General features: G+C 44.5%; 1 protein-coding gene across 1 annotated transcript; it reads right to left on the bottom strand.

The window, feature by feature from the left end:
* Nucleotides 1–1,364: 1,364 nt before the first annotated feature.
* Nucleotides 1,365–9,550, bottom strand: LOC134843745 (GMP reductase 2-like). The gene is made up of 4 exons (XM_063860004.1): nt 8,980–9,550; nt 8,244–8,436; nt 7,827–7,995; nt 1,365–1,722 (listed from the first exon to the last, which is right to left on the bottom strand). Exons 1-4 carry the CDS (start codon nt 9,505–9,507, stop codon nt 1,575–1,577), a joined length of 1,038 nt encoding a protein of 345 aa, XP_063716074.1. The 5' UTR covers nt 9,508–9,550; the 3' UTR covers nt 1,365–1,574.
* Between the last annotated feature and the right edge of the window lie 17,047 nt (nt 9,551–26,597).

The raw sequence follows: 26,597 nt of genomic DNA, 5'->3' as shown, positions 1-26,597 counted from the left end.
CATACATTTCTCGTTTCTGAAAAAAAAACTGGATGAACATTTCGGCTCGGCCACGTAGTGGCAGATGCATGACTATTAAAACATTGGATGAAAGCCAAGACAATTATTTTGTAGTGCTCATTCATCACCAATTTCTGATATACGTTAACACAAAAGCGAAGTTGCACTTCGCACACACAAGCAAAAATATGACCGATTACGCTACTGGGAAAAATTGAATGTGTAAAACTTCGAGCCAACAAAATTTCTCAAGTGACCCACGCAAATTATGAGTCTACATAATTACTAAGTGAAAAAAGCCAATTATGACGCATTAGCAGTACCAGTCGATTTTTTTTCCAAAAACTTACCAATATGCCTCAATTTATAGAGCGGAGGCATTTTAACTAGTATACGAAAAAGTTCATTTAAAAACATCCGACCCTTCCCAAGTTCGAACCCTCTTATTTTGTTTCTGGTCTCTTTCCCTACCTCTCCGCTACAGATTCATGATACCTTGAAGCTAAAGTGTTATTTGTAACATAATAGTGTCTTAATATCTTTAGCATTGGCTGTACTTAATAGCTGGATCAAAATTTTGTGGCAACACTTGAATCGCATTCATTTTGTCGCAACACTTGCATCGCATTCATATTTGCGACTAAGGTTGAAAAAAAGTTCATACTATAACACAAGCTATGCTGTGTAATGAAATCGTTAGCTGCAATGTTGTGGATAGTATAAGGACCATGAAATCTGATTAGCTATTATGTATTTGCACATCTTTTTAAAAGTTTCAAATTTTTATGCTATTTTAACTGCATGCTTAAGTTACGGCCCAACTTTTGATTTTCAAAGAAAAAAATAGACGCCCGTAAGATCTTTGAATTTTTTGAACAATTTATCAATGACACTTTTTTCAAAAATTAACAAAAATTGAAAAAATTGATCAATAGGTAAAATATTTATTTCGCTGGGAAATTCGATAATTAAATTCTACTTTCGAAACTAGAAACCTATCCAATTTTTGTGCCCTTTACACTTTCGCTGTTCGATAATGGAGTTTGACTTCCTTTTAACAAAGGAGATGAACTGAAATTAAAAAAAATCAAGTGACACCACGAAAAAGTAATTTTGAGACTGAACAATTTTATGACTTTTCCTCAAAAAAAATCATTGCGACCAATACAAGAGTCTGAACTACGTTCATCGACTCTTAAAAACCTGCCCTCACTTACGGACAAAAACTGATTATAGCCACTCAACTTTTTACTTATCGAGCTGCTAGCTTAACGTTGCAATTTTTGCAGTTGCCAACTGTACGCAAACATCGTTTCATGTTCAACATACACTTTTAATTCTGAAATGCTGTCAACGGGAAAATATCAAGGTTTCAACGTCAATTTAAAATTAAAATTCGGTTTCGCATTGAAAAGCAAAGCATAAAACAAACCACTCGTATAAAGCATTTAAGTCAGCGCAGCTCAGCTGCATAGTTTATTCTCAAAAAATGCTTCAAATTAGAAACATCCAATGAAAGAAAACACAAAACAACAGTTAATACGAGTTTGGTCCCAAGTAATTATTCCTGAAGGTCAAGAAGAGAAAACTCTGTTCTCTTGTTGAGTGACACGAATGAAGGTTGTTCGTTTGGACAGCTCCTTCAATTTGGAAGCTCCGACATAGGTGCAAGTGGACCTCACTCCGCCAAGGATGTCCCTACACGTCACCACGACATCTCCTCTAAATCAAACCATAAATTGAACACGGAGGCGAAGTTGCACTTCGCATACACAAGCAAAAATATGATACACTGATACACTCGCTTCGCAAATGTAACACAGAGGCGAAGTTGCACTTCGCATACGCAAGCAAAAATATGACCGATAGTGCTACTGGGAAAAACTGAATGAGTAAAACTTTGAGTCTTCAATTTTCTTAAGTGACGCACGCCAATTATGACGCATTAGCAATACCAGTCAACTTGAAAAAAAAACTTACCAACTGACATGCCTCAATTTATAGAGCAGTAATAACATGAAAAAATTAAATGTAATGAAAATAAAATGATTTTTTTTTATTTGAGATTTTTGGTGAAAATCATTCCCCCACGCCATATAAAGTACTATGTGATACATTTCGCACCTAGTAACAAATCAATTTTGTCAAATAAGCTTCTTTAAACCAATTTGGAACGATTTCTAAGACGGATTAAATCTCGCTTACGCATTAATAGCGCGAAATATATCGGGCGTTAATGGTCCCAAATTAACCAAAACGAAAATTTTTAAACTCCCATAACTTTACAAAAATAATCACAGGTGAAATACCTTTCCAAATTAATGCAAGACAACAATACTTTTTGAATGATAAAAAAAATATCCCGCCAAAAATTGCTAGTTAAAAAGTCGAAATTTGTCTGAAGAAAAAACCACCCCGAGCACAAATATTCCGTTACTTTTGTGGCTCCAGCCACAAAGCTCTTTGGATTTCAGGAACCATTTGGGGTAAAATTAACTCAATTTGAGAACACTGAAAGTAGGGGCAGATTTAGGTGGGGGGACTCCACTCTCATCTTCCTCTCAGGGATTCCCCCCTCACAAACATCCATTTTACGCCGACCGACCCTAAAATTTTTCTTAAGTTGCCAATAAATACTAATTTATAACGGGAACGCGCAACAAAAAAAAACGCGATTTCTTGGTCGAAATTTTACAAAAAATGGTTTTTTGCCTGTCTTTCAAAAGATTTTCCTGCGGTGCAAAATTTTGGTTCAAATAGGGTTTTTTTACAATCTTCTCGGAGCACTCGGAAAATCAATTTGGTCGACCAAAAAAAAGGTCGACCAAAATTTTCGAAAAATTCCAGATACGACTCTGACTGGGAGAGTTATGTTTTTCCGCTGATCCATTACCTCTTGTAATTGGAGAGCGAATTTTGCCCACCTTTTAGCCAACGGAGTTGAATTGAACAAAAAAAACATCACGACTATATAAAATTTGAACTACGTTTATCGACTTTTAAAAAGTTCGCATTTTCATTGAATTTACCGTTTAGCGCAGTTTATTTTAAAATTTTACGAAACATATCATCACCAGATTTACTATTTGGAATTGTTCAGGTTACTTTAACACCGTCCCTATTGATGAGGAGGCGGATGACACTGAATGCCCTCTGACTGTGACCGAAGTGGGATTCGAACGCACGACCCCAGTGTTAAGAGCCGCTCACCTTGCCCGCGGCCACTCTGAGCACATTTGGCCCTCACTTAAGATGGTATAGCAATTAATTGCTGATGTTTATTTACAATGCTCCATTTTTGAGTTACAATGCGGTTTTTATTTAGTTTGTTTCGCCATTATAAGAGCACTCAATCTGTCTCTCATCTCCTGTGAGATACTTAGGATTTGTTAGGGTTCCTGTTCCCCACACACATTCACTGTTCCCCTCTTAGTTCTCTTGTCTCTCATTTTAAACTCATTTTGCCTTTAGAGAACTAGTCCGGAACATTATGGCGCCCAAGTTTTTCGAGGCTACGCCTTTTATTTCACTTGTTTGGTTCAGCTCTGCTTTGCTATTGATGTAACCCTCAAGAAAAAAAAATGTTAGTGATTTTGTTTTGCGTTGAATCAATTTATTGTTTGTTACTCCAAACTGTTAATACAACAAGTTTTCCCGTTGCAAGCACAAAAAATTCATGAAAAATTTTACTGCTCTCTGCTTTGAATTACGTCTTAAGCATGCATTTCAAATGTAGTAAAAAATGTAGCTAAAACTACTGTACAGTATACAAGTTAAATTAATTCAACGCGATAAGGCACCATTGTTTTTTAAAAACGGAACTTATAGCCTACCATGATACAAAAGACGTGGTTTCCAGTTTCATGAACAATTTAGACGTCGAAATCACGTAGATGAACGATGAGATGCTTAAGAAAATGAACCTCGAACGGAAACACATTTTATCGACCCTTCAAATTGAAAAAAAAAAATTAACTACAAAGATGCATATAGACTACACATATACGTTCATTCTCTTATATCGTCCTCTTCAACCCCTTCACTTTCGTCACGACTGAACAGCAACATGTCTACGCCCGTTACGACTCGCATAGCCATGAACAATCAACCGACCAGTCAAGCCGCTACGCCACTATATAGTGAAAACAACAACAACGACCAACTTCACAGCGAGCAGCTCACACAACAAAATTTTGCCTTCTCGCCACCAGACATCACTGTCAGCAACCTCCACGCCACAATTTCACCAGCCATCACTGTCAGCAACCTTCACGCCACACTTTTCCGGAGCAGCAGTGTGAACCTCGCCCACAGTTTCCATCAATGACGAACGTTTAAGATTTGAATTTTATGCCCCCAGAGTGCCGAACATCATTTTTTGCGTCCATCACACCCCGCTTTTGGAACTCAACTCCACAGTAGCCGATTGCAGTACACCGCATCAAGGCCACAACCCAATGTGGACGTGTCAGAAAGTTTGACTTGTCATTTGGGCACTCCAGAAACTCAAATTCATGGAACGCAGCACTAGCTCATCTTCGGAACTCAGTACTGAACTCTTCAACGCCAGTTTTTCCGCCATCAACACTGTCCCCAATCGGAACTCAAATCCAACTGACAAGACAGCAAACCGAGGCTCATCATTATGTTTTTTAAAAACGGAACTTATAGCCCACCATGATACAAAAGACGTGGTTTCCAGTTTCATGAACAATTTAGACGCCGAAATCACGTAGATGAACGATGAGATGCTTAAGAAAATGAACCTCGAACGGAAACACATTTTATCGACCCTTCTCAAATTGAAAAAAAAAAAATTAACTACAAAGATGCATATAGACTACACATATACGTTCATTCTCTTATATCGTCCTCTTCAACCCCTTCACTTTCGTCACGACTGAACAGCAACATGTCTACGCCCGTTACGACTCGCATAGCCATGAACAATCAACCGACCAGTCAAGCCGCTACGCCACTATATAGTGAAAACAACAACAACGACCAACTTCACAGCTCACACAACAGAAAATTTTGCCTTCTCGCCACCAGACATCACTGTCAGCAACCTCCACGCCACAATTTCACCAGCCATCACTGTCAGCAACCTTCACGCCACACTTTTCCGTAGCAGCAGTGTGAACCTCGCCCACAGTTTCTATCAATGAACGTTTAAGATTTGAATTTTATGCCCCCAGAGTGCCGAACATCATTTTTCGCGTCCATCACACCCCGCTTTTGGAACTCAACTCCACAGTAGCCGATTGCAGTACACCGCATCAAGGCCACAAACCAATGTGGACGTGTCAGAAAGTTTGACTTGTCATTTGGGCACTCCAGAAACTCAAATTCATGGAACGCAGCACTAGCTCATCTTCGGAACTCAGTACTGAACCCTTCAACGCCAGTTTTTCCGCCATGAACACTGTCCCCAATCGGAACTCAAATCCAACTGACAAGACAGCAAACCGAGGCTCATCATCATCATACACCAGGAGCAGACGGTCTTCATGCAGTACAACTTTTTCGTGGAACTCACCTTCAAGCATCTTCAAAGGAACCTCTCTCAACATAACTCTTCTCAATGGATCGACCTCCTCACTAACCTCACCGGAATTGTCATGAGATTTCGTGAAGACAGACAGACATCGAGGCAAAGTTCATTCATAGCTTCGTTAGGCCTCAAGTTCAGTTCTTTCTACCTAGAAACACGGCCACCACAAGCCTGTCACCTACCAGTATACTCGTCACATTTTCGAAGCAATTGATTCACCTTGTTGCCTACTAAGCTACCGGAACAAGACCATGCCGACAAATTCCCCAGTTTACTTCAAGTCACAGAAAGGAACATCAAAATGAACTATCTTTACCAAGCTGTATCAACGCCTGCTGAAGCCACCAGACTGATGAAAGACCTTCGAACAATGTCCATCAGTAGAGGTTTCAACTTTACCATGTGGACATCCAACTTTAAACAGTTTCAAATTACCGGCAATGCGAACAACTAGAAATAACGACAGCCTCACATCAGACCTCCCGGAAAAGCTCTAGGAATCAATTGAAAGCCCGGTACATATGTTTTTTCGTGGAAGCAAAGTAATTGTAGAAGATTGACAGAAAGGATCTCACCCGGTGCAAATAACTGAGGCTTGTTTTTGTGATCTTCGATCCCATTTGGATAACAATGCCATTTACGATACGACTTTGGAAATCACTACAACTTGCCTGGACCACTCGACCTCAATGAGACGAAAACATCGACCTAGAACCTCTAACGGATCAAATGAATGGATTGACGAACGCAACCAGTTCAACGACAATTACCTGTCACGAAATTACTCGATAACAGGAAAGAAAATTCTCGACACACATTTTCATGTTGCTAACGACGCCTCGAAGCTTGACCTTGCATCAGTTGTTTAGTATATGATCAGCTTTGCCGACGACACAGTGGAGGTAAATTTCGTCATCGGAAAAATACGAGTAGCGCCCCCTTAAAAGATGACAATACCGAACTTGAAGCTACAAGCCGCGACAAATGCACCATCAAACATCGACAGCAAACTTTTTTGGACAGACAGTACGACCGCGATACACTGAATCAACTCATTTAATCAGCGTCACTGGATCTAGATTGCCAACCTCCCAAACTGCATCATGGACTCGACATCGCACCAAGATTGTACCTAGCTAAGACAACCCTGCTGACGATGGAACACGTGGATACAAAGCGTGCGACAAAACAGACTCTCGATAGATCAAACGATCGGCCTTCGTGGAACGATCTTCAATAGATTGGCCCGCTCATTCAAAATTACAGCCTTCGACCGACGTTCTACCTACAGATAATCAACTTCAGCCGACAACCAACCTCAGTAAACAGCCAACTTCAACAGTGATTGACTACGGCCGATTCAACACGTGGACCTGAGCTCTAGAAAAGGCAGCATATATCAACCTTTTTGTAGAGAAAGACGCCGAAAGAACGACGCCAGCTCACACTTCAGGACCTTGCCAATGAGTTTGCTTCTAATAAGTGATGCCGACTCGACATAATCTCTAAAAACAATGACTGGCTACTAAAAAAGACGCCTAAACCCGCCCGCAGTTGACTACAAACGCTACCAATTCCACGACGAACACGATTTTTTCGAATTAAAGGACGAATCAATAAGTCTTGTCTCTAACTGCAACCGGGTAAAAATGGATACGGAACAACAACTCATTCGCCTCTTTCTGCGGCATAATCACGACAGCAAACGACCTTGTGGATTGGCACACAGCTGCAGCATCATACAACAGGACTTCTGGTTTCCTCACTCAAGGAAAAATCTGAAAGACTTATTCGACAGTGCCTGCCATGAACAGACTACGCCAAGAGCCAGTTAGTCCTCTTATGGCCGACTTCACCCTTGCTAGATTGTCAGTACCCGACAAGAACTACCCATTCTTCACAACAGTGGCTTGTTCATTGGAAATATCGCAACAACGGAATTCATTCCAAAGATGTTTTGCTCTTTACCTGCCCGGTCACTCGAGCAGTGCATACTGAAATCCGTAACTTCCTTAACACCGATTACACTCTTCAAGTTATTCGAAGCTTCATCGCCAGCCATCATATTTATCTATTTATCTATCTATCAATCTATCTATCTATCTATCTATCTCTCTCTCTCATACTCACACAAACACGCTCTCTCTCATCTCCTGTGAGATACTCAGGATTTGGCACGGTTGCCTTCGCCACACTCCTTCACTGTACCTCTCTTAGTTCATTATTAACTGATCTTGCCTTTAGAGGACTAACACGGGACAAAATTACTAACTTGTAGGGTACTGTAACAGCTTTCCCCTCTGAGGCCCTGTACTCGGCAACACCTCCAACGTGTTTCTCCATGGCCGTCTTTGATGACATACCATAGAACTCCTTCAACTTCTGACCGTTTCTCTCTATTAGTTCACCGTCCGACTGGTCGTGACCAGCCAACATTCCACCTACAACAATGCAACATTTCGAAAAAACATTGCTCAGTTTCACCAGACCCTCTCTTACACGAAATACACCTATAAATAGCAAGTATAAGCCAAATTAGCTCTTGCTCAGCAGGCCTTTGAAAATACTCCCTAGAAACATTGCTGATCTGAATATAACATGGCACCGAAAATTGAATTATCGAACAGTGAAAAACAATGAACAGAGCATTCCTACAAGTTATCGTAACCTAAAATGAAATGGTTCCAACCTAGCATGACAAAATCGGCGCCAGCTCCGAACGCCTTGGCTACATCTCCAGGACAGGTACAACCCCCGTCACTGATGATATGACCCCCCAGTCCATGTGCCGCATCCGCACATTCCATCACTGCACTCAACTGAGGGTACCCTATTCCTGTCTTCACACGGGTAGTACACACCGAACCCGGGCCAATTCCAACCTAATGAAAGCTTCACGAGTTTGGTTGAAAGCTACTGACCAAGATATAATTAAATAGATTCATTAACTCTGTGAACTTATTTCTCGCAAACGCATCCCTGTGGTTAAATCAAACAGCATCAACCAGAAAGCTGCTTTAGTTGTGACACTTTTTTCGTCCCCAAATTGAAGGAAACTTTTTGGAAATTTTACTGAGTAATTCTTAGACAATTTGCGAATTCACCGTTTGCAGTTTAAATTTAAAACTGGAGCACTAAATTCATTGCTAAGAAGATAACTCCAACAAATAAGCAAAAGCAGAAAAACTATTTTACTTTTTCTCGCCTAAATTTGTTCAGATGTATCGATCCTTTCTATCTCAGGATGAAACCATCGGCGTAAGGTTATTTTCAGCGATATAGCAACAACGCGCAGGGATCATCATCACCCGTTAGTTTCTTTATAAAATAAAACGCTGAGCAGCTACACTTGATTTTACAATAGCAGGGAGGTTAAACCATTTCAATTAGAAAAAGCTCTGAGAACATATCAGCAGCAAGCTTACCTTCACAATATCAGCCCCTTTCAGAATGAGCTCTTCAACAATTTCAGGGGTGACCACATTTCCCGCAATTATCGTGTGTTCAGGAAAGTGCCGTCTCACTTTTTCCACAAAATGGATGAAATGTTCCGAGTATCCATTTGCTACATCCAAGCAAATGTACTTAATTCTAGTGATATAATGTATAATCTCGGTTAATCTCTCTAAATCTCCAGTTCCACCACTGATAGCTATTTTCTCATACATTTCATCAGTTGCAGTCTTGTCAAACTGTTCCCAGTCTTGCAGCGTGTAATGTTTGTGCATGCAGGTGAACATATCAAACTTTCCCAACGCATTAGCCATGTTGAAAGTGCCGACCGTGTCCATGTTGGCTGCCATAATCGGGACACCAGTATATTCTTTTTTAGAGTTCCGGAAAGGGTATGTTCTATTTAGATCCACATCTGATCTGGATTTCAGAGTACTTCTTTTCGGCCTGATAAGTACATCTTTGAAGTCTAATTTAACATCCTGATCTATCCGTGGCATTGCAACTACTAAAATACCATATTTTATTTACAATTATTAGTAGTAGTAGTAGTAGTAATATTAATTCTGTGGTTCACACAAGGGGTTTGGACCCCGTCAGTTTCTCGTTTCATAAAACAGTTCTATTTCTGCAATTGTTCGCCGTACAATCGCACGCTAATTTCCAAGTGCACTTGTCGCTCTCACTGTATTGCTCGAATTTCGACCAGAAGATTTTTAGAAGTCGTTTTGAGACATAAGTAGTTTCACATAATTCAGAGATAAGTAGTTTTATTATCATCAAAGGTCAGAAACATAACCAGAACAGCCATGATTTTGAAGAAAAACTACTCAAACCAGCAAAATGACACCTACAGCACCCCAGTAAACCACGATCAATTTTACAAACGGAAGTATAAAAAATCTACCTCAAGATTTATTTGACAGCGAGTTGATTTAGTTTTCTTGACCGCCTTTTTTGCTCCCAAAAGCGATCGATTCGAAACTTTCAATCTGCTCCAAGAACTCCTTGTTTTGTGCCAGTCGGTCATATTTGGAAGTTTGACCCTTGAAAAATACAGACAACGTAATTTTGGGGTGAAATAAAATTTTTCAAAAATTCGAATTGAGCCTGTCATGCTCAACTTTCTCGCGAAAACTGAAAATCTCAGAAATGCAGGATCAGAACCACCGAATTACAATCGCGGGAAAGCAGTGAAAAAAAAAGCAGCGGGAAATTGCTATTCGCAATTTCCAGATATTAATCAATTATCTGGATATTAGTCCAGATATTAGTCCTATCCCAATTGGAAGCAGAGCGATTGCAAACAAAGCAGAGACAAATAAGAAGTGGACCAGAGTGAACCCTCAGTGGAAAGGTGGACAGCTGGGGTATCCCAATGGTCCAGTTCCAAAACTCAATTCTCGAGTCAAAACTAATTTCCCTTGCTGGAATTAATTGATTACAAGTTTTTTGAGTTAAGACTTAATCACTTTAATGCTAGAGTTACTGATTAATTTATGTGACATTCGACCAGAATGAACGACAATGCAGATTCGGCGATTTTGAATATGTGCCATTCTGCCAGATGACACAGCACAACCTTCCGGCGACATAAAAAAGAGTGACTAAAGGCCTTATGAGCAAAAAAGTGTTGCGACGGAGGGTCAGAATGTTCTAGAATTTTTATTTTTAAAATTTCGATTGGAAGAAGAACATTTCTGAGAAATAGAAAAAAGACGGCCATTTTGAATAAAAAAGACGAAAATCAGAACCACGATAGAGATTGTGAAGAACAGTCGTGCAAGAAAATTACGAAGCCTCTTATCGTGGCAATAACACACGATAAGAACCTTAGCGACGGATATTTGTGGAGAAGGAGGCTTCAGTGGGGGAAGAAATATACCACGGAACCCTCCCGGGACACGAAATATAAGAGATAAGAGTGTTATCTCAGGAATATTACGGGAGCGGAGGCTTGGTCCCTCAGAGACTGTCTATGTGAAGGGACTGTGTAAACTAACCTTAACAGCTGCTGTAATGTCCTAGATCTTAATTAACACCGTTATTATTTAATATTTCAGAGCATGAGTAGCTAGAAAAAAAGGAAAGGGTCAATCCATCTCTAATGGATTTAATATAGAACTGTCACACAAAAACATGTTAAAATAGGTTGTTCGAGCCGTGTTTTTAATGACAATCACGTAGTCTGAGGATCCGAGACTCAGCTATGTGGTTGTGTTCGCATGTAAACGAAAGCTGATCAAAAGTCGTTTGACTGATGGCCTAAAAATGGTAACTTTTTACTTTGCCCTAGACAGACCAGAAAATCAACTGGCAAGGTCGAGACGGTAAAAAACGAGTAGAATTAAGGTAACTGACGCCTGCCAGTCGTTAATAGGTACTTTTTCTACGCTCCATCGCTGTGTGATATTTGGGCGAATGTTACATAGACGTTTTTATGGCGCTCCTGGGTGGGCCTGTTAAAGGCATGAAACCATCATGATCAGCAAGCGTTTCAGCGACGAACCCTCCGCTCCGGGCGTATGCCCGAGTTAGAGGTCTTAATGACCGTTGTTGTGCTAGGGGGAAGGTGCGTACCCTCCGTCTAGTACAATTTAGCTTTTTAACTCAGTTAACACCGAAAATTCCGGGGGCCGGAGGGTTAGGTGGGAAGTCATGAACCCGCTTGTCCCGAGGTCCCGGGACCAAAAACAATTAAAGAGAAAGCGTGAAACCAAACAAAAATAGTGTATAACCAAGAAAAAGCCAAAAATAAATTTATTTAAAAACAAAAAAATACAAAAAACAGTAAAAAAATCCAAAAAAGACCAAAAACAGTAAAAAACATAAAGTGACAGTTTATATGTTATTTCCGGACGGGATGTGATCTGAACTTCCTATTTGTTGTTGTTTCAGATTGATTTATATCGTTTCTGATAGAAAGATTGTGTGTTTTGGTGAAGGGTTGGGTACCCTCCCTCGAGTGTAATTTGAGTGTTTAAGCACGTTAATGGTGATTTTGCCGGTGACCGGATGGTAGAGTGGCAAGCTGATCAACGTGCTCCACACTCAACAGGGACATCAAGGACAACATCCGCAACGACTGTTGGGTATCGTTGAAGTAATTTTAGTATCGTTCGGGTACTATTTCTTTAAAACTTAAGTGGTGGGGGGCACGATTGGCGCGGTCCGATTGTACCCTCCATCGATTGCAAATTTCCGAGTTAAGGGTCTTAATTCGGGTATTTTGGTGCAAAGGAGGGTATAGTACTATTCATTAACGACTATTAATAGATTATTATCCTTATTATATATTCCTTATCTCCTATTTAGACCCAAGAAACACCCATTTTTTGTCGAAAATTACCAATTTTCGACCAAATTGTAGACCCCCAAATTTTCGGATATCCGAGCTGTTCCGATAGACAAAAAGCTTTTATATAGAGAGTAGCTACGTAGTTCGATCCCCTTTACTAAAGAAACCGCGTGAGCAAAGACTCAGTAGAAGTTAGAAAAACGAAAATTTTTCGATCAAAATTTTGATAATTTTCTGTATTTTATCAATCTGTTTTGGGGATCGAGTTTTTGAGTTTTTAGAGTAGGAGCAATAAAATTTTTTGCGTTAGGAGCGTGCTAGCATAACGTGCTAGGTTACTAGAGAAATTTTTGGGTAACCCTCCGAGTAGCTCCGTGGATAGAGCTAACGACTTAAGGTTTGGAAAAGGAAGGAATCGGAGGGTCCAAATTTGATAGTTTTTGGCCAAATTTTTGTTTCTAAACCAATTTTGGTCCGGGTTTTTGCATTATTCCAGTGCCGTACAGGGCTGCCACGCTCATTTCAAGTATTTTTAGGCACTTTCGACCGGAATTGCGGAAAAAGTCTTTCAGAACCTATATAGGTGGTGAAAAAAGGCCATTTTGACGAACGCGTTTTTGGCGATTTCTCAAAGACTAGTTATCCGATTGGGATAATTTTGGTACCATAAGTCGACGTTTTTGACCACTTTTCCGAATCGCAACCGTTTTTGGGTTGATTATTTCGGAAAAGAAAAATGTTTTTAGAATTTGTTGGTTCGGAGGGTCCAAATCACGGGCAACCCTCCGAGCGGCAGAAAATTTTATCAAAACATCTTTTTATTCAACTGGGAAGGTTGACCGTGTCAGCCAACCTAGTTTTAAGTCAGGTAGACCGCTTTCAGAGGCTTTACTGCGGTGATATAACCCTTTTTCTTGATTTTGGGGGAACCCTCCGAAGTGACCCTCCGGAGTCAGCTAAACCCCTTAGCAACCCTCCTTAGTGGAAAATTTCCACGAGATCACCCTAAGAAGTCAAAACAGCTCCCCTTAGAGCTCCTAGCTTGTTTTGACGCTTTTTGAAGCTAGTAGGAGAACCTTCTAAGCGAAGATCAAAAAATTTGAAAATTTTGGAGGAACCCTCCGAAGTAACCCTCCGGAGCGTATTAAGCATCTTATTGACCCTCCTTAGTAAATTTAGGGGGACCCTCCGAAGTAACTTGGGTGATTAAGGTACCCTCCGAAGTAACTTGGGTGATCAAGGCACCCTCCGAGGTAACCCTCCGGAGTGTCTTAAACCTTCTAACGATCTTACTTGTTAGAGACTTGAGTAAACTTTCTGTGGCAATTTGGGAAACGGATAATATCCATTTAATTAGGATCATATTAGGATATTAGGCGCGCTTATTAGGATCATAGGAACCCATTTTGACCCGGAAATTCGTGATCAACTTTGGATTCTACATTGGGTGTATTAGAAGTACCCGGACAAAATTTTTTTTTGATTGTGATTTTGGTTGTGTGGTTGCCTTGAGCTACTTAATAGGAAAGTTCGGGCGATCCGGGAACAAATAAAGGAAGACCTCGGTGGGTGTATTAGGCAAATACACACCCACTTGAGAAGAAAAATTGTTCCCTACTCTCGTGCACTTGGAGCAGTCCGAGTGTGGGAGAGCTTTTTCATAGATTTGAAGAATTTTCGATCAGAGGTTGCCTTGAGCTACTTAGTAGGACAGCTCGGGCAATCGCAGGACACCTAAAAGAAGACCTCGGTGGGTGTATTAGGCAGATACACACCCACTTGAGAAGACTGTGTCCTGGGCTTCGTTCTTTCGGATCGTTCCGATTGGGGGAAGTCTTTTTCTTTAAGACTAAGTTTTATTTATCTATTTCTGAATCATCACTGCTTTTTATCAAAGATTGTTTAATTTTAACAAAGCAGTGACTTGATAAATTGTGTGGCGATAAATTGATACTGACAAAAGGTCGCTGTCACCTGTAGGATATTCTTATCTGATTATCGATTGTGTTTTGTGTGTCGATTATATCTTGTGGAAACTTAGTGATACTGTTATACTATACAACCGGGTTGAGTTAGCATTATATCAATACTGGGTAGACCCTGTGTGTAACTTTAGCTGAGTCACTAATTTAGTCGTGAGAGATCTAAGAGACATTTTGATACTGACGGAATCGAGTAGGCAGCGTTAAGTGATTTAACTAAATCTTGTTTGTGGTACGTTTGCATTGCCATCAAATTACGAATACTTTCATTTTGTTAAAAACTATGCAGCGCAGGGACTCGCTAGGATCGACTACTAAAATTCCCAGGCTAAGCAAGGGAAGCACGAGGAAGTTTAGAACTAGGCGTAGCCAAACCTCGTTTAGCAGCGCTTCCGACGCGTTTGCTGAAGACGAATCGACTAAAGGTCAACCTGATCTTTCAGTGAGCGAAATGAAACTAAGGAGCGAGAAAAACCTCGATGGCAATCAAATGCGGAGCGCCGAGGCCGAGCCTGCGAGCGAAACGCTGGTGGATCCCTTTGACGAAGGGGAGCGAACGCTCTTTCGACCCGACTTTGAGCCAGATGAGGTCCTCGAACGGGAGGAAGCCGAGAGGACAGAGGAGACCTCGGAGCGTCCCGCGGTCGAACCTCGGGAGGAAGTGTTGTACAGGGGAATGTCCAAATCAGACACTAAGAGCTATAAATGGAGAAAGGAACATTCACATCCGACAAGTGCACACTCATCTTTGGCCAAACAGAGCAACAACGCGATGATGTCGAGTATGAGTCCGGGTGAAGAGCAGACGTTCTCGAAGGCAAAGAAAAGTTGGAAGTCTTTGTACGATGAGCGCGTGACGTCGCTACAAGCCGGAGGTCTATCCTCTAGTTACGGCCAACCGGAAATAACCCATCCGGATGTGAACTTCACACCGTGCCCAAGGAACGACATGAGCAGGGAGGCGTCTTCTGCCTCGCCGACCAGGCCTATGTCAGATGGGATAACGATGGGAGCATCATCAACATTTGACAGACTAATGACGTCAATGCACAAGCAAAAGGGCGGTGCGTCATCGAGTACTAGGCTACAGCCGCAGCTGACCTCGTCTTCTCTGGGGCTAACCCCGCCACTGGGGGCAGCTGGTGACATAAGTGATATGTTCGCTGGTGTGATGAATGGCCTGGATGAATTGAGGCGGGACATGACTAAGAAGATAGATCAAAGTGACGAGAGAGCTCACCATGGTCGAGAGAGTTTGAAAGACGAGCTAACGCACGTGAAGTCGCAGGCGAGGTTTGATCAGGCTCAATTGATTCGTAACACCGATCAATGCCTGGCTGAGAGCCTGGCACAGGCAAACAAAGAGTCAGAGGAAAGAGAGGCAAGGATGACAAGAGAGATCGAGCGATTATTGAATGATCATGATAATACCTACGCCCAAACGATGACTGGCCTGGAGAAGAGGTTAGACGCCAAATCTGACTTGATGATGCGGAAGCTTGACGCGATCCTGAATGGGAGTAGTTGGCAGGAGCATTCCAACTCAAGGGAGCACTCACGCCATGCGAATGTTGGAGATGGTACGGGCAACAGTGCCAGAGCCCAGCAAGGCTCGAGAACGATCTACGAACATAGAAACAAGGAGCGGCCAAGGGCAGCCCCGCAGAGGCCTGGCTGGACGAATCCAGTACCGCCGGAGGCAGATGCCACCCCGGAGACAAGATTGCCAACCGTGCCACAAGTCAGTTCAGTACCAGATCTGACTACAGTCTCGCAAGACACAACGATGTATGCCTCGATGTTTGAACCTCTGAACAGATCTCTTGAAACATTCATCACCAAGCTCTCGAAGTCAACCGAGAGAGGAGAGAGGTCAAGAAGAACACTGAAAAAGCCGAAGTCATATAAAGACGAGTCAGACGGCTGCATTGACACTTGGATAGAGGTGATGAAGTTACACTTTGAGGAAGAGAATCTCTCCAAGAAACAAGAGTGCAGCGCGCTGACAAGCAACCTGGAGGGTACTGCATTAAATTGTGTAATGGCGAAAAGAGCCAATGAGAGAGACAGCGCTCGCAAGATATTCGACATCCTGCTGAATCGTTTCGGCTCTGGAGTACAAGGGCACCAGGCCATGGTGAAGTTCGAGAAGAGGCGTCAGAGAGATGAAGAATCAATAGATAAATTCTTGGACGACCTTGAATTGCTCAGGAGGAGAAGCAACCCGGATGAGAGAACATCCGAGCGAAACTTGGCGATTGCTTCGAAGTTTATGGATGGAGTAAGGAGTGAGGAGCTAAAGACGATGTTGGCCACTCACTTCACCCTGTCGCTTGACCAGGTACCCACGCCCGACGACTTGCGTATGAAGTCACGCGAGTATTTACTCATAAAACCGAGGGCGCAAAACCGTTACAGCAATTATGGCAACTATAGCGGGACAAACACTGGTGCGAATTCCAGTTGGTACAAACCTCGCGATGACATGGACAAGAGGAGGTCGTGCGCGAATTGTGGTTCGATGGACCATCACGTTTCTGCGTGTTCTCCATACAAACAGAACATGAAGGCCATAGGCCACTTTCTCGAGGACGCCGACGCGACCGACGAGGATCATGAGGAGTACGTCAGGGGGCTCATCATGAAATATGGTCCGAGGTGTTTCTTCTGTAATTTGGAGGGACACTTCAAGTCGGATTGTACTCAATTTTGGGACGCAGTAGCGGACGCGAAACATCCCCGCCACGAAGAGGCGCTTTCGGGTGTCAAGGCCAGTCGAGCACGTCTGATGGACGAGGCTGAATCTCGGAGAAAGGAAACGACACCGAGCACCTTTGCGACCAAAAAGGTTAAGACATGGCCTGACGAGGTGGTAGCCTCGAACCTCGAAGCAGAGTCGTCTAGTCCACTCAAGGTGGATTACGGCCTGGCGGCAAGGACAGCGCTGCAGAATGTCAAACAGGACCTTGCCACGAAAGAAGTGGAGCAATGGGTAAGGTCGGAGCTGGAAAGCACAGATCTTCGGGAGAGTCTTAATGTCCTCGGTAAAGCGACAAAAGCAGAAGACAAAGAGGAGCCCAAGAAACAGGGAGTAAAACTGAACGTTATATCTGGCAAGAATTTCGGCATGACGAAGGCGGGGACCAAAATAATGTCCATCATCTCAGTCGCAGGGCACCAGGTGGTCAAGAACTTGAGTGAACCATCCGAGATTACACTAATCCACCTGGACATCTATGCCGACTACCTGAAGGAGAAGGATCCCAAACTGGACTCCAGGGCAGTGCGAGCGCTGCTCACAACGGGAGGTCCGAGGCTGATGAAAGTGGACGGACATTATATCGATGTCCATGGCCCTTACCCGATTCTGATGAATGTGGATGGCATCAATATCTACACGAAAGCTCACATAACTGATGCGAACGATCAGGTTGGCCGGATATACATTGGTCAAGAGGAGCTGAAGGTCAGACGAATCGGACACAACGCGATGCGGTGCATATTGGTTGCGAGGCCGATCTGGCCGCACACGTTCTGGACGTGCAAGGCAGACAACTTTCAGTAAAGGGACTGCTAGACACGGGAGCAGTGGTTAGTGTCATGCCAGTCAAAACTTGGACCGACATGGGTTTCGAAAGATCGGATCTCATACCGACAAACATCAGGTTGGCAGCTGCCAATCAGGGAGCGATCTCTGTCGCCGGACGAACCCCGATCAACTCACTGCAGCTCGGAGGAAGACATCTTTGGATGAGCTTCCTAGTAGTAGAGAATTTGGATGAATCCGACCAGTTCATCCTAGGAAGGGATTTCGTTCGCAACTTTGACGTCACGATCGATCTCAATGACGGATTGATTAGGATCAAGGATCCTGAGAGAAAGTATGAAAAAAGACCCCTTAATAAGATCTTAATTAATCAGGCCAAGGTGCCGATCTTTCTGGATCGAAAAGTTAGTTTAAAACCGAACCAAGCCGTAGTAGCGACGTTTAGGATGAGGAACTTGAATGAACTCAGCAATGACAGACAGGTGTGTCTGGTACCAAATCCAAACAGTAAAAGCTCGGCTATTTTAGGAAGAAGCTTCTCACTCACTCAGAGCGGACTGTGTGTGAGTGTGTTATTGAACACAGAAGCAACAACAGTGACAATACAGAGGGGAAAGAAACTTGGTTACGCTTTGCCTCTGAACACAGACTTTCTGAGTGTGGAGAACTTGAAGAAGTTTGATGTAACTAAATGTCAATTACATGCAAACCAAGAATGTATAATGAAAAGAGTAAATGAATTGAAATCTTCTAGGAAATTGTTTTCAATGAAGTCGGAAACAGATGATGGGCTGTCTAGTTGTTCCACCTTTCCTGAGAGGCCGACGGAAGCAGAGTTAGCAGCGAATAAGCCTGTCCTACCTGAGATAGAACATCTGAAGGGTAAAATATCTGACAAGGAACTAGATTCGCTCAGGGCGGTGCTAAATCGGAACGCAGACGTTTTTTCAAAGCATAAGGCCGACATAGGTTGTTGCAATTTTGTAGAGCACGAGATTGAGATAGAAGAGGGCTCGGTACCTCATAGGGAAGGGGCGAGAAGAATGACCCCAAACAAGTCAGAAGCGTGTAGGAAGGAAATTGAAATGTTAATGGAGTACGACATGATCGAGCCGTCGAAGTCCCCATGGGCTTGTGGTGTGGTCATGGCGAAAAAGAAAGGGGGACAACTCAGATTTTGTTGTGATTTCCGTTATCTGAACGCAGTGACTATAAAGGACGCATACCCGATTCCCCGCATCGATGAGAGCCTATCCAAGCTGGGAGACGCTAAGTTCTTCACGACGTTGGATTTGGGCTCCGCATTCTGGCAAGTGCCACTCAGAAAGCAAGATCGAGAGAAAACAGGTTTCGCGTGTGAGCTGGGACTGTTCCAGTGGAAGAGGATGCCATTCGGATTGTGCAACGCGACGGCCACATTCCAGCGACTGATGGCCCAGGCACTCACGAGCGTCACTAAGAAATACGGGAATCTCATTATGTGTTATGTCGATGATGTCGTGATTGCAACACCAACCTTAGAAGACCACATAGAGAGGTTGGAGGAGGTGTTTTCTTGCATGAAGCAGGCGGGTCTGAAATGCAAACCCTCTAAGTGTGAAATCCTCAGGGATTCCATAAAGTATCTGGGCCGCCTGGTTGACAAACATGGAGTGAGACCAGATCCTGAAGCGGTTGAAGCGGTGCTGACCTGGAAGGCACCTAAAACAGATACACAGCTGATGATTTTTCTGGGATTCGCAAATTATTATCGAGAGTTCATCAAGGGGTATGCTGACAAGATATACCCCATGCAGAGGCTGATGAGAAACAAGGGCAAAAAGTTCACCTGGACTGATGAGGCACAAGTTTCATTTAAAAACATCAAGCGTGAACTTTGCGAGGCACCGGTCCTCGGCATGCCAACAGAGAAGGGAATGTTCGTGCTGGACACGGATGCATCAGTGGTTGCGATATCTGGCATACTTCACCAGGAGCAGGAGTGGAACGGGAGAACGGTTCTCCGTCCGATAGCCTACGGGAGTAAAGTCCTGAGCGATACTGAGATGAAGTACGGCGCACCAAAAGCGGAGATGTTTGCCGTGATCACGTTCGTGGAAAAATACAGGGCCTACCTGGGGAGTGCTCCCTTCAAGTTACGTGTGGATAATCGTGCCCTTGCCTGGCTGAAAACCTATTCGATGGACCAAAGCTATATTGGTCGTTGGATTGTGCGCCTGGATGGATACCACATGATCATAGAGCACCGTACCCGTGACAAGCACCAGAACGCAGATAGCCTCAGTAAAAAGACAGAATTTTATGAGCGCCTCGAGGAGAAGCAGGCTAACCAATCAGAGATCAAAGACGGGTTTTCCTTTCTGGACAAAGAAACCTACGACAAGCTGCCACTTACTAGATGGTTAGACAAATCAGGACATCCTATACCTGGACACCCTGACCTTCCAGTGGAGACGGCCGCGGAGATAAAGCTTTTAGCCAGAGGCGAGCCCGTTCCGTTGGATCTGCTAGTCCGATCCAACTTGGTACAGCAAGAACTGACCAGGCTGGGTATAAACAGCATCGCTTTATTGAACAAGACGGTGAACGTGGCGCCGGATGTCATGGGAAAACTCCGCGACTTGTTGGATAGGGAAGTGGATAGGCATGATCGTGAATGGATGGAGACCATGCAGCGGTTGACTGTCACCGAAAGAACAGAGAAGAGGCCAGTGTCCATTCGCAACCGAGGCGTTGAACGGGATTGCAGGTCGATTGTCAACCAGCTGGTGACCTCGATGCCGAAAGAAGTCTTGTTGAGAACTTCGTTCACTGAATATGGAACATTGAATCAGAACCAAACTACTGAGGAAGTCAGGATCAGGTCGAAATCTAGCTTCACGAGGAGAGTGCACTTCACGGATGCAAAAGAGGAATACGAGCCAAGCCCAGATTGTTCGTCCGTGGACGAGACAATGTCCGCGGAGTCTGACACCTTCGAGCCAGTCAAGGACGTCTCCTCTGAGGAGTCAGACACCTTTGAGCCCGTGCATGACGACTTGTCCGGGGAGAGGTTGACTAGACCACCTAGGGGCAGAATTTTGTCCGGGGAGTCGGGTTCAAAGCGACCGATGGACAGAGTTTTGTCCGGGGAGTCAAGAAACATCTCAGACAACTTGGAATATGATGTTGAGGAATCAGTCGACTCAAGTGTTGACTCGAGACCCCAGTCCTGGGACAACACGTCTGAAACAGCTTCCAACTCCGATATGTCAGAGATCGCAATCCACTCCTTATTGGTAGACTGGAAGCAGCGTGGGCTGGACCGAGAAACACATCAGGATCCAGACAGGGATAGATACACCTCAGATGAAGAGGGCACTGTGGTAGATAATGCCGCAGACGAGCTCGAGCTGATAGCAGTTTCTAAACGCCCAACCAAATTGCTGTCACACGGTACGGTCGTCCGTACCAATCTGGAACCATCTGTGCAGGAAGCGACGCCTTTGAAAAAGATATGGTGTGTCAAGTTGATGGACGATGCTCATGCTCCGGAGATAATGAGTGGGCAAATGAACGTGGTGAAGACGTATTTGAAAGCCAGGTACAGGCTGTCGGATCTCCTAAGGGCTCAACGAAATGATAGAATGACGAGCAGTCTGAAGAGATGGATGGAGAATGGAGCACCTGACAAGGGAGACTTGGAAGAAGACAGCTACAAAATCCTGAAGCAATTCTACCTGAAGCGAAACGACGTGTTGTACCTGAATAAGGACGGAATCGTTGCCTGCAAGCGAAAAGAGGAGGACAAGGTCCTCTATAAATACAATTCAATAGTGTTACCGCAGTTGTACCAGACCGAATTGCTCTTTCGCTCACATGATCAGATGGGCCATCAAGGCGTGGACAAAGTGTATAACAGGATACAAAAACGATTCGAATGGCCGGGATTGAAGAAGGCTTGTGAGAAATGGATAGCCGCATGCCTGTCTTGTCAACAGGCAAAGGATCCCAGGAAACTAAGGTTCCCCCTACAGTCAATAGAATCGTCAGGTTTCATCGAAGTGGTGCAAATTGATCATCAGAAAATTTGTATGACAGCAACGGGCTATAATCAGGTGCTGGTAATGATCGACCATTTTACGAAGTATGCGGAGGCAGCACCGTGCATAACAGCATCGGCAGAAGAAACATGCGATCATTTGATAAAGGTGTGGATAGCAAGGCATGGCTGCCCCATCACGTTCCAATCGGACAATGGCAAAGCATTCGTAGGTGATCTCACAAAAGAGTTAATGAAAAGGTCGCAGGTAGCGCAGGCCCACTCGACCACTTATCACCCGCAAACGAATGGCCTAGTCGAGAGGCAGAATCGCACTCTGGTATCCATGTTGAGAGTCTACTGCTCACGCTACATGGATGACTGGGACAAGCACTTGCCGCAAGTGATGGGTGCTTACAACAGCACGGAGCATTCCACCACGGGAAAATAAGTCCGCATATGATGCTGACGGGTCACGAAAAAGCACTCCCGTTAACGTTCTTCTACCCTGAATATGAAGGGAAGAGGACAGCACCGCAAACGTACGTGCGGGACGTTATTAGAAGACAACAGGACCTCAATGACTTATGCAGGAGGAATACGCAACAGGCGCAAATTAGACAAAAAAGGAGGTTTGATAAAAGGACAGCCGATGCAAGAGCCTACTCAGTTGGCGATTACGTTTGGGTGTTCCAGGAAGTGGTTCCACCAAAAGGAACCAAGAAACTATTAAAGAAATGGCGTGGTCCATTTCAGATAACAGAGGTGCATCAAGTAGGTCGTTTTTATCGGCTGAGCACTGGAAGAGCGGCTCATTACGAGAATATCAAACCGCACAATGCCTCGTCAGAGGATTGGTGCATCCCAGCGGACATGCAAGAGGGAGACTATTTAATTGTGGATCCTGCTTGTGAAGTGAATGAAAGGGGTACTCGCGACAAGAACGACGGGAATGAGGTGGTGGACGATTGCGATCTACCACTGGATCTCGAGTTGACTGAGCGAGTAGAGGTGGACGATGAAACTCTACCCTATGCCGAAGAAGACTGGGATTGCCCGGAACAAACCGAAATTGACCAAGGAATACAGCCTGACTTTCCTCTCACCATGGAAACACGCCAAAGCAAGAAAGGAAAAAACCAGAAGAAATACAATCCGTATGGCGAGGACTTCGTTGTAGACAGGATAGTAGTGAGTGATGTCATAGACTCGCTGGTGGGACTGGACGAAGTGGCGATGCTAGGGGAAATCGACCTTGTGAACGATATGGATCAAGATTGGATCGACGATCGATCAGAACCGGAAGTGGAGTTCGAACCAGAAGCGGAACAGACTCATGAGCAAGAACTAACAAACTTGCGCGTGCTCGAATGGCTCCACGATCTGCCGACAGATCCAAAAGAGACGATCCTGACGATTCAGGACGTCGATAGAGACGGCGTCAAATACATCAGTCATGACAATACCTGCTACGTGTTCCACAATCCAACCTCGGTCTCCTAGACTTTGGGCGATCGACGGGGACGTCGATGGATATTTTTGTCCGGGGAGTGGGGGTAGGACTCACCCACACCGAAAACCTCATAATAAAAAAATTGAAATCGGCAAGAGAAACCGGAGAACTAGAGACAGAGGGCGAGAATGCTAAGAAACCACCTTTTGGACGAATCTTTGAATCGTATTTTGATCTACCGAACCACTATTTGAACAATATCGTCATAACGGACAGCGATTTCATACTCACGGAACGCACGTGCGCCATAGCGATAACGGCGGATGTGAGCTTCAAAACAGCACTAGCAGCTGACTTTAAAAGAGAGTACAAGAATATAGAGTTTGGTGTAGGAGGAATGATAGCGTTGCCCCCTGTTGCATCACAGATACCAGGGAAATATTTGTGTTTTTTGGTTACGAAAGCTACTGATAGGCAACACGTGAATCCGGAGAGCTTGGTATTGGCCTTGACTCGACTTAGGGATTTCCTGGTTGAGAGAGGTGTGACCTCTCTCTCGTTGCCAGTATACGATCCTAATAGGGGAAAGCTACACCCTAGAGAGTTGTACGCTCTTGTGCATGTGATATTTTCAGAGACTGACATAGAAGTTTACTTACATAAAAAATACTATCTGAGTATATGCTAAGGATTGCGCTCGGCGATAAGTGGTTTTTATTAAGTTATTCGATAGGAATTAGAGTCAAGTTTTAGGTTAGGTTAGGTTTTAGGTACAGTATTAGGGATTAGGTTTTTATGTGATAGTATAGGTGTGTGATGTTTATGTGTTTATGTTATGTTATTGTTATGATATGTTTTATGTTTGTGTCATCAAGGTGACAGCGCACATTCGTGCTACTCTGACAAAGATAAAGGTGGACGATCCATCTTGGTGCTAAATTTTAAATCAGAATGGTGAAACAAATTTCAATGAAGAGTTTTAAAGAATTGATTGATGTTGTATCCAAAAATGATGGTTCTAAGTCGCGACTTGTTTTTTAGATCTTGATTGATCAGAAATTGTTTATTGAATTCATTGAATCAAACGAAGAATCTACACGACGACAAGAAGCAACACGATAAGAAATGGGTGACACGAACGAACTCATGGAATTCCTCTCAGCGAGTCTAGGAGCGACTCTAGACGAGATCTATCAGCGGCTGATCGATTGTGATTTCACACGAGAAGACCCGGGGTTGGCGATGTTTGTGGTCGCACTCCTCAATGCACTAGGAAGAGAGGGTCGAGGGAATCGCCCTACGGAAGTCGTGTTGATGTTGGCCTTCGGTGAGTCCGGGACCGCCGAGAGAGGCCGAAACCGATTGATGAGATGGAGGCGTGGAGAAATGTCTGGCCACGACCTGGTTCGTGAGCCAGGACTAGGTGAACAAAGGGACCACCGGCTAGGTGAGATGCCCTTACCAGTCCAACCTGCGCAGCCACTCATTGGAGCGAAGAGACAACGTGATGGGCCAGGCCCGTCACACTCTGTCGACTCTCCAACAGCTGCTCCTCCCCTGAAGAGAGTGAGAGTGAGCGAGATAGAGATCCAGACGTCGGAGACGATTGAGACACTGGAGAAGAAGGAGAGAGATCAGAGTGAGCTGTGTGCCAAACTTCAGGAGTACAGGGCGATAGCTCGAGAGAGAGACGAATGGAAAAAGAAATTTGAAGATCTGCAGGTGGCCTACAAGGAGGATGAGATAAAGCACCTGAAGGAGCTGTATATGGCGAAGGTGAGCCAAGTGTCACCGGAAATCCTGGAGAGCATGAGATCCTCGGAGGGATCCAACGACACACGCCCCAGGACAACAGCGCAGGAGCTGTGCGCATCGAGAGGACCTGAGGTTCTGGATTTGCGTGCATCAAGGGGGCCCGAGGCTCCTCAGCAGACACGACCGTCTGCTTCGAGTCAGAGGTTCACGATACCAGACCCTTCTGACACCTATCTAGCTCCTCAATTCCAGGAATCATTTAACCAAGTGGCCAGAGCCGCAATGGATGAGATCAACAGAGGCACTGAGCGGACACTGGCTAGGATCGTTCCTTCCCAGCGTCGTGATCATTCATCAAATAGCTCGCAGCGAGCAACCCGCACGATAGCGTGTTCTGCGCCTGGTGGAGTCTTTGAGAAGTCTCGCGTGGTAGACATCAGGAAGAATCTGATGGCACGTCATCAGTTCACGCAAGTGTCAGCCGAGCATCCTCGAGCCTGCCAGAATGACATGAGCTGGAACCCCGCCACGAACGACCAAGTAATTCCCCCAGGGAGTCGCCATTTGATCATTGGAGACAGTTTGGTGAGAGATCTGAATGAGATCTTCGTCTATGGTCAGACTACCATTCTGTCCTTTGGAGGAGCCTCAGTGGCTCAAGTCATCAAAATGATGGAGTTCCAGAGCGAGGATCATCTAGATACATTAATAATAATGCTGGGGACCAATGACGTCTCAAGAGCCCCCGTGACTCCGGAGAACCAGTGGGAACCTCTATTGGTGTGTATCTTGAACGAATTGAAAGAAAAGTACAGACCCAAGCTCGTGATCCTGTGCACGATACCACCAAATCCTTTGGTGGGCACCATAGCTGCAGATTTCATGAATGGCAACGTGACGCGGTGGAATGAAATGACCCGCAGTCTGGTGAGAAACAACCCTGGCGAGTTGCGACTCCTGGATCTCGAAAATATGCTGCGCATGACTGACCACATCGCGCTCACTAAAGATGGAGTGCACTTCAATACCCAACGAGGGAGGCATTGGATTAATGATGTGTTTCAGACGCAATTGAGGGAAGTAGAGCAAGAGTCGAGGGCGACCGGTTCTTTGGCTCGGACCAATTTGACCGGAGGGAGTAGAATCAGGGCAACCGTGCCCGAATCCCTCGCCAACCGTCTAGGGCCCTTGGCAACGGAGACGGTTGGAGCCGTAACCGTTGCTCCGAGCTCAAACGTGAGAGACAGGCTAGGGACTGCTCCTCCTCCCAGGCCGCAATCGATTGGAAGCCGACTCGGCAGATCGGTGGAGCAGAACAACAGGAATAACTCCCAGACCGCGTCTAGGAGGAACGATTCGCCTGCCACGACAAATCCTGCTTCGACAGCAGGACCGTCTACAAGTACCGTGCCAGCGGAGGGAATCGAATCAGGCAGCAGGCTGCTTTGGAATAGATCAGATCCTAGTCATTGGGGTCAGTATAAGACGGACATGTCGGCGAAGTTGAATATGAATACCTTGACGTGTCGGGAGG

This window comes from Symsagittifera roscoffensis, chromosome 1 (genome assembly GCF_963678635.1).
Source record: "Symsagittifera roscoffensis chromosome 1, txSymRosc1.1, whole genome shotgun sequence".
NCBI lineage: Eukaryota > Metazoa > Xenacoelomorpha > Acoela > Convolutidae > Symsagittifera > Symsagittifera roscoffensis.
Note: the sequence above shows the minus strand (reverse complement) of the source record. Positions and strands in the feature narration are given on the sequence as shown.